Raw genomic sequence first — 15,678 nt, 5'->3', positions numbered from 1 at the left:
CATTTACTTGGTTCTTTACATTATCTGTGGTGAATGGGATATTGCTATTGGGCCTCTCTAGCTTCCACTCTGCTAATGCTCCTAGCAGTACCTGTGCCAGATTTGCGCCTGTGTGACTCTCATAGAGGGGGCGTGTCTGTAGCACCAGACTTTGCATCTCCTACTCCTCTGTGGTGTAGTGATCAGTCACAGTCACGTAGCTTTCTGTTACCCTGGAGGTCCACTCCTCTGTGGTGTAGTGAACAGTCACGTAGCTTTCTGTTACCCTGGAGGTCCACTCCTCTGTGGTGTAGTGATCAGTCACAGTCATGTAGCTTTCTGTTACCCTGGAGGTCCACTCCTCTGTGGTGTAGTGATCAGTCACAGTCACGTAGCTTTCTGTTACCCTGGAGGTCCACTCCTCTGTGGTGTAGTGATCAGTCACAGTCACGTAGCTTTCTGTTACCCTGGAGGTCCACTCCTCTGTGGTGTAGTGATCAGTCACAGTCACGTAGCTTTCTGTTACCCTGGAGGTCCACTCCTCTGTGGTGTAGTGAGCAGTCACAGTCACGTAGCTTTCTGTTACCCTGGAGGTCCACTCCTCTGTGGTGTAGTGATCAGTCACAGTCACGTAGCTTTCTGTTACCCTGGAGGTCCACTCCTCTGTGGTGTAGTGAACAGTCACGTAGCTTTCTGTTACCCTGGAGGTCCACTCCTCTGTGGTGTAGTGATCAGTCACAGTCATGTAGCTTTCTGTTACCCTGGAGGTCCACTCCTCTGTGGTGTAGTGATCAGTCACAGTCACGTAGCTTTCTGTTACCCTGGAGGTCCACTCCTCTGTGGTGTAGTGAGCAGTCACAGTCATGTAGCTTTCCGTTGCCCTGGAGGTCCACCCATCTGTGGTGTAGTGAGCAGTCACAGTCACGTAGCTTTCTGTTACCCTGGAGGTCCACTCCTCTGTGGTGTAGTGAGCAGTCACAGTCATGTAGCTTTCCGTTGCCCTGGTGGTCCACCCATCTGTGGTGAGGGCAACAGAGGATGCCTTGGATAATTTGTCGACAATTTTGATATTTTCCTGTTCATAAAGATCTGGCACAATCTTCATACTGAAGTGGGTGTGCGAGGGGATTTCGTAGCGTGGCTCAAGCACTTTCACCATATTTTTAAACCTTTTGTTTTCCACAACAGAGTATGGCCTCATGTCTGCAGTGATAAACATCCCAATAGATTTGGTGATGTCTTTAGTCTGATCTGATTCTGCAGCTAAGAACTGCTTAAATGCCGCGGTGAGAAGTTGTTGTCTCTTGGCTGAGGTGGCTCCCGTCACTGACACACCAGGGTGATGACGCTTTAAATGTGTGGCCATGCTCCATGTATTTCCATGATCATGCGGCTTTCTTGTGGCACAGTGCCTACACACCGTAATGGTATTGTCCACCACCCTTCTTCCATCATCATATCTGACAGGGAAGCCAAAATGTTCCCATACATGAGAATTAAATGAAGCTGGAGGCTTTTCCAGTTCTTCAGCTCCTCCGCTAGCCATGGCTGTCACTGCTCTTTTTTCTTCTTTGCAACGCGAGCATCCAGGATTGATTTGTTGGGATTCAACATGCCCGTTCACATGAACAGGTACACACAACTGCTTTTTAAAAATAATCAAAATCAACCTTCAGGCTTCAGAGTAAAACACAGCACACATCACTGCAACTCTGCATAGAGATTTAGGGAATTATTACTTTAAAAAGTAACAGCGGCAGTAAAACTGTATTTGACACTATGATGGTTAAACTTTGCAATTGATCTGCGGTTCACATGCGTGCCGAACCGTGGGGGGTGATCCGTACGGATCACGGATCAACTACGATCCGTTACACCACTAGTGCATGCCCACACGTGCATGTGTTTCGCATTAACAGCATGCAACTCAACCACTCATAACAAACACACAGCACCCTTAGGGCTCAGACACAACAATAGCGGTTGCTAGCTGAGAGTATTTAGCACCTCTGAACGTAATTTGCGAACCGGATGCGCATCGATTTTACATGTACAAATGGTTAAACATTTCGTCAATCAGACCACTACAGAAGGTGGTCCCTAAAACAGCGCACTGAACGATCGGCAGATGAAACAGATCCACATTCAGTGCGATATGTGCGAGCCTTTATAAGTCCACCTTTAGCGACAATATGTGGGAAATCCTTGTGTCTTTGTGGGTGTGTATTCTGTCTGCATGTAGCAACTAGGAGGTGCAGCTCAGTTTCCACCTCATTTTGTGGGCAGTGTGCACATAGCCTATCTTCTCTCTAGAGCCAGGTCTGCCTACAGCGGCCTTTCTTAATAGCAAGGGTATGCTCATTGAGTCTGTACATAGTCAAAGCTTTCCTTAAGTTTGGGTCCGTCACAGTGTCTCACCCCACGGCCCTGTGGAAAGATGTGTTTTTTGCCACATTTAACCGCACAATTGTTTGTGTACATGGATTTTATGTTGTATGTTTTTCCCCCAATACCACTTTCCATCAATTTGTATAGCAGACCTTCATGCCAAATTGAGTCAAAAGCTTTCTTAAAATCAACAAAGCATGAGAAGACTTTACCTTTGTTTTGGTTTGTTTGTTCATCAATTAGGGTGTGTAGGGTGAATATGTGGTCTGTCGTATGGTAATTTCGTAAAAAGACAATTTGACATTTGCTCAATACATTGTTTTCACTGAGGAAATGTACGAGTCTGCTGTTAATGATAATGCAGAGGATTTTCCCAAGGTTGCTGTTGACGCATATCCCATGGTAGTTATTGGGGTCAAATTTGTCTTCACTTTTGTGGATTGGGGTGATCTGTCCTTGGTTTCAAATATTGGGGAAGATGCCAGAACTAAGGATGATGTTAAAGAGTTTAAGTATAGCCAATTGGAATTTTTGGTTTGTATATTTGATCATTTCATTGAGGATACCACAAGCCTTTTTGGGTTGGAGGGATTGCATTTTGTCCTGTAATTCATTCAATGTAATTTGAGAATTCAGTGGGTTCTGGTAGTCGTTAATAGTTAATTCTAAGATTTGTATTTGATCATGTATAATGTTTTTGCTGTTTGTTCTTTGGTATAGGGCCAAAAAGATTGGAGAAATGGTTAACCCATACATCTCCATTTTGGATAGATAACTATTCGTGTTGTTTGTTTAGTGTTTTCCGATTTTCCCAGAAGTGGCTAGAGTCTATGAATTACTCAATTACATTGAGATTAATTCTGATGTGCTGTTCCTTCTTTTTCTGTAGTGCATTTCTGTACTGTTTTAGTGATTCACCATAGTGAAAGTGTAGGCTCAGGTTTTCTGTTTCTCTATGTTTTTGGTTTGATTGTCAGGGCTTTCTGAAGGATCGGACGTGATCGTAGTTCCACATCTTTTATTGAATCATGAAACCGAACGCCATATACAATAAACTTGAAAATACAAAACAATAAAGCCGTGACGCAGAGCAGGAAAACACACTACTCACAATTAACAACCCACAGCATACAATAAGAAAAACCCCTACCTAAATACGACCTCCAATCAGAGGCAACAAGAAACAGCTGCCTCCAATTGGAGATCAACCCCAAACAACACCTGACATAGAAACAGAAAACCTAGAACCCACAACATAGAAATAACAACACAGACTGTCAAACAAACACCCCCCTGTCACGCCCTGACCCATCTACTATAGAAAATGACCTCTTACACTGGTCAGGACGTGACATGGATAGGTTTCCCAATTTCTTTCTTAGTTTTCTGGCTTATTCATCAAACCATTTGTCCTTGTTGTTCATTTTCTTTAATTTTCTGCTTGAAATGTTTAGATTTGATAGGGAAGCTGAGAGGTCAAATATACTGTTTAGGTTTTCTACAGCCAAGTTTACACCTTCATATTTACATTGAAATGTTTTGTCCATGAAGCTATCTAAAAGGGATTGAATTTGTTGTTGCCTAATTGTTTTTTGGTATGTTTCCACACTACTTTCCTTCCATCTATAGCATTTCTAAATATTATTCAGTTCATTTGGCTTTGATGCCTCATGATTGAGTATTGCTCTGTTCAAGGAGAGTGTGATGTGGCTGTGATCTGATAGGGTGTATCAGTGGGCTGACTGTGAACGCTCTGAGAGACTCAAGGTTGAGGTCAGTGATAAAGTAGTCAACAGTACTACTGCCAAGAGATGAGCTATACTGAAGGTGTACCTACCGAGTCACCTCGAAGCCTACCATTGACTATGTACATACCCAGCATGTGACAGTGCTGCAAGAGTTGTGAGCTGTTTTTATTGGTTATGTTTTCGTAGTTGTGCCTTGGTGGGCATATGGGGGAGGGAATGCTGTTACCTCCAGGTAGGTATTTGTCCCCCTGTGTGCTGAGGGTGTCAGGTTATTGTCCAGTTCTGGCATTAAGGTCGCCATAGACTAGTACATGTCCCTGGGCCTGGAAATTATTGACTTCTCCCTCTAGGACAGAGAAGCTGTCTTCATTTAACTATGGGGATTCTAGTAGTGGGATATTGGTAGCACACGGGAGGACATTTTTCTATGTTGAGATCATTTCCTTCTGAATTTCTAGCCAAATGTTCCTGTTTTTATTAATTTAATAGAGTGAGTTAGGTCTGCTCTATACCAAATTAGCATACCCCCTGAGTCCCTTCCCTGTTTTACACCTGGTAGATTGGTGAATGGGACTACCAGCTCTCTCAACATCAGACCCACAACAACACCAGCAAATACATCACTCCTGTCCTCCTCCTCTCTCCTATCCCCCTCTCGCTCTCATCCTTCCTTTCCTGCGTTCCCCTCTATTTATGCATCTGCCACATCACCACCCAACCTGACCCCACTACAGTCAATATAGGATGTTATATGATGTTATGCCACAGTATAGTACTCTATCTAGAAGTACTAGATAGATCTAGAAGTACTCGTGTTGATGCATTGCTCTACACCACTGGCCACTCAAAACCTTCCCCCAAACATCCTTTACCCCATTACTTCAAGCTTGGCCACAACAGACCCCCAGAACTCGCCGTGGTTTAAGAAACAACAACAACTTTGGGAGTGGATGTTGTGTTAGAAACAGAGTACAAACACAACACTCCATCACCAGCGCTGTGCTGTTTACAGGGCCTGAGGACTCATTAGGAAACAGTCTTATCTGCAGGCCCATTAGTCCAATGAGCCGAACTATAGCTATGAGGCAGAAACCAAGCTGGCCTTCTGTTTACACACTGAGCCAGTACACCAGGGAAAACCACAAACGCTATAGGGACTGGGGCCAACATGGCTGCCCTGACTTGACACTACAAGACCTTAGTTGATTTTGACTTCGTATTTTATTTACTGTAGGTAGATGGGTGTTGGTCCTCATGATATCCTTGACATAAATCAGGAGAAAAGAGGGAAATACAAAGCCAACGCAGCCTTTGTATTTCCTTCAGAAAGCCCTCCCTCTGCGGAGGAGAGCTGCTCTGTCCATTGCAGTCCCTCAGAGACAGACTAACTGTCAATCCGGAGGAGAATAAGCCTTGGATCCCAACTAACAAGTCCCCTATACAGACAAACAAACAAACAAACATGCTTGCATACACACACACACCCTCCCCTGATTCCTTTTCACGCTTCCCCAGATAGCCTTTGTTCCAAATAGACATTGATTGGCCAAACCACAGTGCAATATGATTTCATTATGTTTGTCAAATAGATGATGCACTTGTTTCTCTTCATTATGCCACACGTCTGCCAACAGAGACACTTTGATCTTCCTGGAGTTCCACCAGCAAGCAGTGGGCCGTGTTTGTGTGTGAGTGAGTGTGTGTGTGTGTGTGTGTGCGTGCGTGTGTGTGTGTGTGTGTGTGTGTGTGTGTGTGTGTGTGTGTGTGTGTGTGACGGGCAGGCCCAGCGCAGCGCAGTGTATGCTCTACACAGAGAGTGTGCTCCGAGGTTAACAGAGCTTGTGTCTTACCGTGATGCGCTCATCCCTGTCATTGATGTTGGTACCGTCTTTCCTCCATGAGATGGTGGGCTCAGGATGCCCACGGGGGGGTTGGCACTCCAGTACGGCAGGTTCCCCCGCCGCCACCATCACATCCGCTGGGTTCTGTCTAAAGTCATCACGCAGTACTGTGGAACAGAAGAGAGGAGGGGTTAATGGCCTGTTAGCATTGCAGGTACATTGCAAGTCGAAATGAAACAGAGAAAAAAGGCACCAAAAAAACGTCACTAATGCACCAATGGACGTGTCAAATATTCAAGACTATTATGACCAGACTCTCGATGTGTAACGACAACAATCTGAAGTCTGAGCAGAGGCAGTCAATCATGTCCATCACGGAATCTTGAGGTATCTGGACATGATATAATGCTATAGTGTAAAGTGGTCTCGGGGGGCTGGGCCAAATCCCTGATGTGCTTTAGTGGTATAGGACTACCACTCTCTCTGTCTGATTAGACTAGCTCTCTCCCACCTGCCTCTCCACTGTCACTCTCCACCCAGCCCTGAGGGAACGTACAAACACACAGGCAAACATTTGCATCGCATTCCCATTTATGACTCCCAGGAACTTTGTTTGAAGTGTGAGGTAAGCACGAACAAAATACAACCTCCCCAGTTAATGTTTCCATACCATGTTTGCCCATCAAACACTTCAAGAGAGATAGGTGGATATTTCACAAGAGCCATTAACAAGCTAGCTAGGTGAAAAACACACACTCAACATCTTCAAAGGTTTAACCTGTTGGGGCTAGGGGGCAGTATTTGCACGGCCGGATAAAAAACGTACCCGATTTAATCTGGTTACTACTCCTGCCCAGTAACTAGTATATGCATATAATTAGTAGATTTGGATAGAAAACACAAAGTTTCTAAAACTGTTTGAATGGTGTCTGTGAGTATAACAGAACTCATATGAAAGGAGAAGAGAAGAGTAGAAAAAATAGAGCAGCTATTTCAGCCCAGTCCAGGCTGTTTCAGTCAATCCCAGAGTCCCAGTCATTGTCTTCCCAGCCCGTTCTGGATGAATGTACAGCGAGTTAGCAACTACACCCTGAGGGACATCATGCTCTCATAAATTGGAGACATTTTTCATCCCTTCTCCGCAGCTCTTTTCATTCTATAGAGAGCAATCGTAATGGTGTCTTTTTGTAGGCACTAACTCCGCTATGGTTCATTGGACAAAGCCTATAGGAAAATGTATGGAGTTTTTGTATGCTTGTTGGATAAACACCGAAAATAAGTTATGTGGTAAACACGGGCCTAAGAGATATTATACGTTTTGTTCTATGAGATAATCTTCATCAGTTAACGTCACCCTTTGTGAATTTTGAAGCGTTTACTTAATTTAAAAAAAGCACATAAAGGCTTCATAATGCATAAAGGTCATGTTAACTGACTGATATTATCTCATAGAACAAAACGTAGAAGATCTCATAAGCCTGTGTTAACCTCAGAACTTATTTTCAGCGTTTATCCCAAAACCCTAATCTTTCCCCATTCATTTTCCCCATAGGAATGGCTGAACAAACCAGAAGTAACTCATTTCAAGGTTTTAGGACTACAAGCTGGCAGGATCTATTCCCAATACAGTTAATGATGCCCCCCTCCTTTCTCCCCAGTCCCCTCGCTGCCAGCATTTAATCAACACTGTCTCCCCAACCAGATTACATTACATTACATTTCACTGCATAGATTACATTGCAGCACATTGCATTACCTTACATTTCAGTACCAGGCACTATATTTTATTTCATTACACAATATGACATTATGTTACATTGTACTGTATTGTAAGACATTACTCTGTGTCTAGGTTGAATTTGTGTGCACACTCAAAAGTGAATAATGTCTTACAGCTAACAAATACATTTTACATGAACTCATCACGAAAAACTTTCTAGAGTCTTCCAGAATGTCTAACAGAGTCATATTTAACAGTTGGTGGTTATCAAGGGAGCATGCATGTTGTAAAAGCCATGTAAGCCCATCTATGCAAACCACCAGCGATGTACGCAAATGAGAGTAATCACAGAAGTGCCTGACATTTGGGTATGAATAGAATTTGCATACTCACTCATGTTGCTTACGACGCTACAACCTTATCGGTACAGCAAAATTATGTAGGTCTGTCAAAATATACTATATTGTTAGTGGCCACGGGAGTCTGATGACAAATACATGTGTGACACCATAATTATACTAGCTAGAGTCCCACTGAGGCTACTGAATGGAATGCTGTTTACCATTTTTACTGGAATGTTTTGCTATCAATTCTTCTAGGTCAAATTCTCTGTTTTCTGTCACTGCTATTTTTTACTGTAGCTGTGAAGGCAAATTCAGTTTAGCGTAGCTCTAAGAGCAACAACACTGACCGAGGGGGTAATTACATTAGGGTGAAGTACACCTTGGACCTCTGACTTTTACAGCCCCAAGCCCAGACAGAGAACACTTCATTTTGGACTCACACTCCACAGCCAAAAGGGATTATCCAGTACTTCTGTATAATTTCTTTGCCAGTAGTTCTGAAAGTTGCGCTCACAAGCCAAAAGTGGTCCCTGAAAATTGGGTACTACGTCATACTGCACATTGACACATCCAGCACATTGTGCAAAGTTTCAAAAATACTTAGACGTTGCCAAAGTTCCGGAGCATGTCTTTAACCTCCCAAATCACTGGTTGTAGGAAAGCAAAATAAAGGGATATAAAAGCAAAGGAGGAGACAGGCAGAGAGGGAAAGAGTAGTACCAGTAGCAAATGCTTATTAAAGTGTTGGACAGTGAGAGAGAAGCCTCGGCTTTTCTGGATTCAGGAATATCGTACCGAACCTCCCTTCTGCGCCCCGAACCTTCAACTCCCAGTCCCTCTCCATCCGTTAAAGTGCTTTCATTAACAGCTACTAGCGCTCATGGCAAGTCAGGCCATTTATTCTGCCTCCCTTATACAGTGCATATACAGTACATACAATACCAGTCAAAAGTTTGGACACACCTACTCATTCCTTGGTTTTTCTTACTTTTTTACTATTTTCAACATTGTAGAATAATAATGAAGACGTCAAAACTATGAAACAACACATATGGAAACATGTAATAAACAAAAAAGTGTTAAACAAAATATATTTAGATTTGAGATTCTTCAAAGTAGCCACCCTTTGCCTTGATGACAGCTTTGCACACTCAAAGCATTCTCTCAACCAGCTTCATGAGGTAGTCACCTGGAATGCATTTCAATTAACAGGTGTGCATTATTAAAAGTTCATTTGTGGAATTTATTTCCTTCTTAATGCATTTGAGCCAATCAGTTGTGTTGTGACAAGGTAGGTGCGGTATACAGAAGATAGTCCTATTTGGTAAAAGTCCAACTTATGGCAAGAACAGCTCAAATAAGCAAAGATAAACGACAGTCCATCATTACTTTAAGACATGAAGGTCAGTCAATGCGGAAAATTTCCAGAACTTTGAAAGTTTCTTCAAGTGCAGTCGCAAAAACCATCATGTGCTATGATGAAACTGGCTCTCGTAAGGACCGCCACAGGAAAGAAAGACCCAGAGTTACCTCTGCTGCAGAGGATAAGTTCATTAGAGTTACAAGCCTTAGAAATTGCAGCCCAAATAAATGCTTCACAGAGTTCAAGTAAAAGACACATCTCAACATCAACTGTTCATAGGAGACTGCGTGAATCAGGCCTTCATGGTCGAATTGCTGCAAAGAAACCACTACTAAAGGACACCAATAATAAGAGGAGACTTGCTTGGGCCAAGAAACATGAGCAATGGACATTAGACCGTTGGAAATCTGTCCTCTGGTCTGATGAGTCCAAATTGGAGATTTTTAGTTCCAATGCCATGTCTTTGTGAAACGCAGAGTTGGTGAATGGATGATCTCCACATGTGTAGTTCCCACCGGGAAGCATGGAGGAGGAGGTGTGATGGTGTGGAGTGCTTTGCTGGTATCTGTGATTTATTTACAATTCAAGGCACACTTAACCTGTTGGGGCTAGGGGGCAGTATTTGCACAGCCGGATAAAAAACGTACCCGATTTAAACTGATTACTACTCTTGCCCAGAAACGAGAATATGCATATAATTAGTGGATTTGGATAGAAAACACTCTAAAGTTTCGAAAACTGTTTGAATGGTGTCTGTGAGTATAACAGAACTCATATGGCAGGCCAAAACCTGAGAAGATTCCATACAGGAAGTGCCCTGTCTGACAATTTGTTATCCTTCTGTTGCATCTCTATCGAAATTACAGCATCTCTGCTGTAACGTGAAATTTTCTAAGGCTTCCATTGGCTCTCAGAAGGCGCCAGAAAGTGGAATGACGTGTCTCCTGTCTCTGGGCGAAGAACAGCAGGAGTATTTGTTAGTGGTCAGGCTAGGAACAGTGACACTGGAGATGCGCATTCATGAGAATTCTAAAAAATTTTCTTTCAGCCTTTGAATGAATACAACGTTGCCCGGTTGGAATATTATCACTATTTTACGAGAAAAATAGCATAAAAATGTATTTTAAACAGCGTTTGACATGCTTCGAAGTTACGGTAATGGAATATTTTGAATTTTTTTGTCACGAAATGCACTCGCGCGTCACCGTTTGGATAGTTACCTGAACGCATGAACAAAACGGCAGTATTTGGATATAAGTATGGATTATTTGGAACCAAAACAACATTTGTTGTTGAAGTAGAAGTCCTGGGAGTGCATTCTGACGAAGAACAGCAAAGGTAATTCAATTTTTCTTATAGTAAATCTGAGTTTGGTGAGGGCCAAACTTGGTGGGTGTCAAATTAGCTAGCCATGATGGCCGGGCTATGTACTCAGAATATTGCAAAATGTGCTTTCGTCGAAAAGCTATTTTAAAATCTGACACCGCGATTGCATAAAGGAGTTCTGTATCTATAATTCTTAAAATAATTGTTATGTATTTTGTGAACGTTAATCGTGAGTAATTTAGTAAATTCACCGGAGGTTTTCGGTGGGTATGCTAGTTCTGAACATCACATGCTAATGTAAAAAGCTGGTTTTTGATATAAATATGAACTTGATTGAACAAAACATGCATGTATTGTATAACATAATGTCCTAGGAGTGTCATCTGATGAAGATCATCAAAGGTTAGTGCTGCATTTAGCTGTGGTTTGGGTTTATGTGACATATATGCTTGCTTGGAAAATGGCTGTGTGATTATTTGTGTCTATGTACTCTCCTAACTTAATCTAATGTTTTGCTTTCGTTGTAAAGCCTTTTGGAAATCGGACAACGTGGTTCGATTCAGGAGGAGTGTATCTATAAAATGGTGTAAAATAGTCCTATGTTTGAGAACTTTGAATTATGACATTTTGTGGTTTTAAATTTGGCGCTCTGATTTGTCACTGGCTGTTGAATAGTGTGGGATGATTTCATCCCAACTCCCCTAGAGAGGTTAACCAGCATGGCTACCACAGCATAGCGGGACTATCATTTGTTTTTCCACAGAGCAATGACACAACACACCTCTGGACTGTGTACGGTCTATTTGACCAAGAAGGATAGAGTGCTGCATCAGATGACCTGGCCTCCACTATCACCTGACCTCAACCCAATTGAGATGGTTTGGAATGAGATGGACCACAGGAAAAGCAGCCAACAAGTGCTCAGCATATGTGGGAACTCCTTCAAGACTGTTGGAAAAGCATTCCATTTGAAGCTGGTTGAGAGAATGCCAAGAGTGTGCAAAGCTGTCATCAAGGCAAAGGGTGGCTACTTTGAAGAATCTCAAATATAAAATATATTTTTGTTTAACACTTTTTTGGTTACTACATGATTCCATATGTGTTTATTTCATAGTTTTGATGTCTTCACTATTATTCTACAATGTAGAAAATAGTAAAAATAAAGAAAAACCCTTGAATGAGTAAGTGTGTCCAAACTTTTGACTGGTACTGTACGTTAACTTAGGGAATGAGGGATATTGGGAACAGCTGCTGAGACGTCATATTAGAAGACCATGGCTGTCAGTCCTGTCGGTGTGTCCTAATGGCTGTGACAGTAATGAAGACGGGGAGCTGCTACCACACAGCAGCGCAAACCAGCCCAGACAGGAGAGACTCAGCTCAGAGAACACTGAGCTATGCCGGGAGAAAATGGAAAACTACCACCGCAATTCCTCAACTCTCCACATGTGAGGCACAGGCTGAACTGAAGACAAAGAAAACTCCCATCTCCCCCAAAATGGCAGGCAGAATGGTCAGTTTTCTGGTCATGGGCCACAGACAATCATTTCCTGTCTCCTCTGGCTGCCAGCTCCCAGCAGCATCACAAGGAACACAGATGTGATTAGTGGGACAGGGCTCCAGACCCCACAACATGCTTCAAAATGTACACTGGTGTAATCTTAGGTCTAGACACACTAGCAGGGCCCCTGCTGAAATTGGAAATGGGAGAAGATAAGATGCAGTGAATGTAGCTGGCAAAGACAGAGATGGATAGAGAGAGGCAAAGAGAGAGATGGAGAGGGGGATGGATGGATAGACACCATCGAAAATTAAGAGGGAGGGAAATAGAAAAAGAGAAAATTAGAGAGCACGAGAGAGAGAAAATGAGAGCAAAAGAGAGAGAATGAGACAGAGATCGAGAGAACTATAGAGAGCACGAGAGGGGAATATTTTTGCATCTCTCTTTCCGTATCGCTGAGCAGACTCCTGCTCCTGATGAAGCAGTTAAATTGTGCTAATTTGGCCTGCGTACCAGCCAACTCTGTCCAACATTACCAGTCATAAATAACACAGGATTAAATCCTGAACAGGCCAGGCCAGGGGAGCCCAGCCAACAGAACAGGGAGAGAGAGAGCAGAGCCCAGCGCTCACCCTCACAGAGAGCAAACACGAAACAATGAGAAAGTACAACATGGGTAATCACTCCCAGATGGCCCCAGCTCTCTCCTCTCAGGCAGACCGCCTCGCTGGAGGGTGAGATGCCTGATGAGCAGCGTGGACATGGGAGAACAAATTGGGATGACCCTCTAATTGGTGACATTTTGGGCTGACTCTTTTGGTCTCACGTGTGATCACCCCGGCCCCTCTGATCTGATCCAGCGACCAGGGAGAACACTGGCTGACTACAGGCAGTCTACAGGCCTGCAACTGACTGACTCGCTGGATGACTGATTGGCTAAGTGACTGGGGCCTGATGAGAAACAGCTGTTCCCATGTTGCATGATAAAAGGCATGCCTTGTGGGACACAAAAACATGGCTGCATTTACTTGAGACAGGAACAAAAACTGAACCATGAGAACTGTAGGTAATCTAGCGGTTAAGAGTGTTTGGGCAAGTAACCAAAAAGTTGCTGGTTTGAATCCCAGAGCCGGCAAGGTGGAAAAAACCCTAACAACAACTGCTTCCCAAGTGCCGATGATGTCGATTAATGCAGCCCCCCGCACTTCTCTGATTCAGAGGGGTTGGGTTACATGTGGAAGTTGTGCAACTGCTAGGTATCCCTTTTCCCCTTCCCTTTTTGTGTAAAGAGTCTCCTAGCTTCGGAGTGTTGTAAAAGCATGATTAGTTAGCGCACAAACAACCTGGTGGAACTGATGTTTTAAGCATTGCTGTTAAAGTAACTGTTCAGTGTTTCCAGATATCTATGAAATATTACCTATAATTAATTGCAATATGAATGAAATGGAAGTTAAATAGGTTGAAAACAGCTTTTATGTGTTGGACTGGTGTGGGTGTACCCCAACAACAGAATGGTTTGGGCAAACCGGTCATTAAAAATATTAATGAGAGTAGACTGCTGATTGGCCAGCTCATCTTCCTCAGAAGGATGACATCATCCTTTAAGCATTTTTTAAATGGTCTGTTGGAGATGGGGTTTTTGAAGTGAGTTTTCTCAAATGTATGTTTTAGCCGAAAATACGAGTATAGGATGAGTAAGCAACATAAAATTTTTAAAAAATACCCCTTTTTCTCCCCAATTTCGTGGTATCCAATTGGTAGTAGTTACAGTCTTGTCTCATCGCTGCAACTCCCGTACGGACTCGGGAGAGGCGAAGGTCGAGAGCTATGCATCCTCCGAAACACAACCCAACCTAGCCGCACTGCTTCTTGACACAACGCACATCCAACCCGGAAGCCAGCCGCACCAATGTGTCAGAGGAAACACCGTACACCTGGCGACCTGGTCAGCGTGCCTGGTCAGCGTGCACTGCCCGCCACAGGAGTCACTAGTGCGCGATGAGACAAGGATATCCCTGCCGGCCAAACCCTCCCTAACCCGGACGACGCTGGGCCAATTGTGCGTCGCACCATGGACCTCCCGGTCGCAGCCAGCTGCGACAGAGCCTGGGCTCGAATCCAGAATCTCTGGTGGCACAACTAGCACTGCGATGCAGTGCCTTAGACCACTGTGCCACCCGGAAGGTGAGTAAACAACATTATTAACAAAATATGAACTTTTAAAAGTTAGATTTTCACTGGACAGTTACTTTTAGTTGCTAAGAACATTAGGTGATTTTGCAGGATAATATACACACACACACACACACACACACACACACACACACACACACACACACACACACACACACACACACACACACACACACACACACACCACAATCTGCTAAACTAGTTTTCTCCCTCTCTTTCTCACTCTTCTCCACATCCTCCCTCTTCCTTACATTACATTGCCTCTCCCTCTCATCCATCAGCCCCATGTAATTCCTCCTCTGCAGTATTTTCGTAAAGTAATCCTGACAGTCTCCTTCCTTGAACCAGTGTACCTGACACCACTTTCTACTCTTAAATCCTCCAAACCAGCAGGCTCCATACTACAACTTCTACTGGCATGCAGAAATAGAGAGGGAGATATAGGGGGGAGAGAATGAGGGAGAGAATGAGGGAGAGGGTTGACGGGGAGAGGGGGAGAGATAGAGAAACAGAGAGAAAGACCGATGGAATGGGAGCAGAGGGATAGCTCAGTGACTGTGCGTTAGTGGAGCTCTGTGTTCTGCAAGGAGCGCTAACATATTTAAGCTATCCCAGCTAGCCTGCAGGCCTGTCCGTTGAGCTGAACCCTGCACCTCCTACTTTCTCCCTCGCCCTCTCTCCATCTGATCCCTCGCTCCAGAGCAGAATCCCACAGCCCACTTCAAAGGCGGAGCCCCCTGGACACGGTGTCTTAACCCTGGATTTGATTCCGTCTGACTGCTGGGCCCGATGGAGCCTCTCTTTCTCTCCTCTTCACTCCCAGCCTGAGGATAGAGCCGGAGCATAGTCACTGCAGCAGTAATCCTCTCAACAGACAGACAGGGCACACTGTAGCCCTGCAGACAGGGGCACACACCACAAAGCACAGTCCCTCATCATCCCAATACATCAGAGCATGTGTTAGCCAGAGGGGCCCGGGGTAACCTAACCACTAACCACAGCCCACCCTAATCCTGCCTCTTTCCTCCATTTTGTCTTCTCTATCCTTTTCCTGTTAATGCCGACCTTCTGTGAAACTGGTTGCACCATTTTGTTAAAACTGTTTGGTCATGTCTTTGTAGGTATGATTAGAAAAACTTGACACTACCTCCTCTCATCCTTGTTTCAATTAGGCTATCACTCCAAGTTGGAATACTTTATAATTACAGTAAGTTGTAGGTTAAAAGAATAGTAGTTGTGGTTCTCCATCCACCTAGAGTGTGACTGTGTGATGGT

General features: G+C 43.8%; 1 protein-coding gene across 3 annotated transcripts in view; it reads right to left on the bottom strand.

Annotated features, from left to right (window-relative positions):
* LOC115149137 (roundabout homolog 1-like) overlaps window positions 1-15,678 on the bottom strand; it is a 138,358-nt gene that overhangs the window by 36,233 nt on the left and 86,447 nt on the right. For all 3 annotated transcript variants that reach the window (XM_029691684.1, XM_029691686.1, XM_029691685.1), the window contains exon 2: window positions 5,966-6,123. In XM_029691684.1, coding sequence (XP_029547544.1) covers window positions 5,966-6,123 — 158 coding nt within the window. The remainder of the gene's footprint in view (window positions 1-5,965; window positions 6,124-15,678) is intronic.

Source organism: Salmo trutta, chromosome 15, assembly GCF_901001165.1.
Source record: "Salmo trutta chromosome 15, fSalTru1.1, whole genome shotgun sequence".
Classification (NCBI taxonomy): Eukaryota; Metazoa; Chordata; class Actinopteri; order Salmoniformes; family Salmonidae; genus Salmo; species Salmo trutta.
Note: the sequence above shows the minus strand (reverse complement) of the source record. Positions and strands in the feature narration are given on the sequence as shown.